This window comes from Anopheles aquasalis, chromosome 3, assembly GCF_943734665.1.
Source record: "Anopheles aquasalis chromosome 3, idAnoAquaMG_Q_19, whole genome shotgun sequence".
Lineage (NCBI taxonomy): Eukaryota > Metazoa > Arthropoda > Insecta > Diptera > Culicidae > Anopheles > Anopheles aquasalis.
This window is the reverse complement of record NC_064878.1, coordinates 63,016,049-63,018,548: the sequence shown is the minus strand read 5'-3', so window position 1 is coordinate 63,018,548 and position 2,500 is coordinate 63,016,049. Positions and strand designations below refer to the sequence as shown.

Genomic DNA, 2,500 nt, shown 5'->3' with positions numbered 1-2,500 from the left:
TCTTGCTGGTCCACGGTACCCGTGGACGAGTGGTGCTATGGGAAGGCTGTAAAGCGCTGCCGCACGCCAAGGAGGTCGGTGAGCAAGTACTGAAGCAGGTGCTCGAGCACAAAAGTCCGGAGCTGTTCGACAACGCGACGGTCAGCAATCTGTCGTCGGTTCAGTTGAATGAAGGCCAAGAGTCGGATGAGTTCTTCGATGCGGTCGGTGGTCAGAATCGGCATCACTATCACAGTCTGCTCGGGTCGACGCAGCGCTACGATTACACACCGCGCATCTTCCATCTGACCAGCATCAACAATGGTAACTTTGAGGCAACGGAGCTACAGTCGGCATTGCGGATGCAGGACCGTGCGACGGCATATCCATTCCGCCAGGATGATCTCTACTCTGCCCGGCAGCCAACGATCTTCTTGATCGATAATGGTCATGTTCTGTGGCTGTGGCAGGGCTGGTGGCCGAACGAGGATGGTGGTGGTAGTCGCGACAATGGCAGCGACAGTGGTGCTAGCGGTGGTGGTGAAACGAATCACAGTAGCTTCGATAGCAACCGATCGGGTGAGAACCGTTGGCAGATGGAACGACGCGTTGCGATGGAAACGGCCGTCTCGTACTGGAGAGCAAAGCAGCAGGCACTCGGCAAGGGTCCGAAAAGCTCGACGGTGTCGTGTAATGGCAACGGCAATGGTGGCAGTGTGATGCAGGATGAAAATGGTAACGATGAGGGCATCGATGAGGTGGACGCCAAGCCGGTGCTGACGCCGGGCTACAGCGAGGAGGAACAGGACCGAGCGCTCGAGTCGGACATCGTTAATGGGTTCGTCGTGTGGGCAGGTTTGGAACCGCTCGAGTTCATCGCCATGTTCCCGGAGTGGATTCAGCGGGACGATGTTGCCGAAATCAATGTGCAGGTAGGTGCTTCCGTGGTCTACCCCCCCTCTCCCTTTCCAGCCTCGATCTTTCTGACGCCGCGCGGCATGTGCGGGTAAGCTGCGCTTGATCTCAATGTTGTTTTGCAGTGCACTGCGGTGTTGTGGTCATATGCTCCCCGACCCCGTTGATTGTGTTGTATCCCTTGATTGCGCTTTTGTTATTTTTAGCCCCCAACCATCTGCCTAACAGCATCAATGTCATTCATCCGGAACGGCTTTACGCAGCCTACTAAGATGCATTTCTCTGCATCCCAGCCATAAGTGGTGTAGCATTTAGAACACTTCAGGGAAAGAGTCAGCTCCGAGTGTCTTTTGGCCTCAAAACAGCTCGTTTCATCGTGGCAGTGATCGTGACACGACGTTTCAGATATTGCGAAATGCGATAAGATTGTGTTTTTATCGTGTTTGCAATGTGCTTATCGTAGAATTTCCTCTACGCTATAGCAGTAAAAGAAATTGTGCGAACTTCATCGAAGTGACGGTCACCTCTAGATGCCCTCTTGGTGAAGTACTAACAATTATTTGTTTGATTCGAAACAATCGTTGTGATAAAGTCACGTAACAGTTGGAAAGATTAGATATCTTAGGGACTTTCGACAGAATTTGCACAAAGAAAACAGCACGCAGATAGGCCATTTCATTTGAAAATAAGAGTTTTGAAAACGAACTGATGTACCTTAGCAACACGGGACTGCAACAGCAGCTCATAAAACGGTTGCTACTGAATGGGACCTTAGATCAAAGAAAGCTGCGACAAACAAAATCATAGATTGTCGTTGGCTGAAGTAGAATCAAATTTAATGCAGTTCTCAGTATCAGAGTGACCGTTGCGTTGAACAAAAAGCAGGATTCGATCTAGGATAACTGCAGAGACTAAAAACTATCTCCACCAACTAGTGCTTCAGTTCAACACTTCCACCATCCAGATTACTAATCGAAGTTTTCTTTGCTCTCCACCTTCACGCGCTCCCCACCCGTTTACAGGATGGTCGTAAGTCGACCCCACAGCCCATCTACGACAGTCTATCGCTGCTGACGCGCAAAGAGTACCCGCTGGCCGTGCTGCTGGAGCGGCCGCTTCCCGAGGGTGTCGATCCGACCAAGCTAGAGCTGTACCTTCACGAGCTGGACTATCCGGAGGCGCTCGGCATGAAGAAGGGTGACTACGAGCAGCTGCCCGCCTGGAAGCAGACGAAGCTGAAGAAGGAACGTGGACTGTTCTAATTGTGTGTGTGCTCCATAGTGAAGTGATTTAATGTTTGAATTTGATTTTAGTTTTCGATCGATCGAACGATCTTCTTTTTTTTTTAAATATTATCCTACGATGATCCCCAGTCTCAGGAGTCAGTCCACCGCCCACCCCGTGTTAGTGTTGTTCGTTGAGCGCGAGATCGTGATAAGTTTATTCAGCCTGTCCAATCTGTCTATGTTATAGGTTTCCGTATCACTTTTTTTAATGCGTAGATTTGTTTTATGTTATTGAAGATCCCGATCATTTTTTTATGCAGAGAGAGAGAGAGAGAGTGAGATAGAAAGAAAAACAAACAATACACACTCACAAATACGTT

General features: G+C 49.5%; 2 protein-coding genes across 13 annotated transcripts in view; both read left to right on the top strand.

Moving 5' to 3' along the window:
- LOC126577598 (high affinity cAMP-specific and IBMX-insensitive 3',5'-cyclic phosphodiesterase 8) overlaps positions 1-2,500 on the top strand; it is a 403,282-nt gene that overhangs the window by 16,713 nt on the left and 384,069 nt on the right. The gene's annotated exons all lie outside the window — the stretch shown is intronic.
- Positions 1-2,500, top strand: part of LOC126577592 (supervillin) — a 133,988-nt gene that overhangs the window by 130,354 nt on the left and 1,134 nt on the right. For 9 of the 10 annotated variants that reach the window (XM_050239334.1, XM_050239333.1, XM_050239336.1 and 6 more), the window contains 2 exons: positions 1-911; positions 1,917-2,500. The exon at positions 1-911 is cut by the window's left edge and continues 1,584 nt beyond it; the exon at positions 1,917-2,500 is cut by the window's right edge and continues 1,134 nt beyond it. In XM_050239334.1, coding sequence (XP_050095291.1) covers positions 1-911; positions 1,917-2,156 — 1,151 coding nt within the window. In that variant the 3' untranslated portion in view covers positions 2,157-2,500. The remainder of the gene's footprint in view (positions 912-1,916) is intronic. The other variant, XM_050239337.1, reaches the window with a different exon arrangement.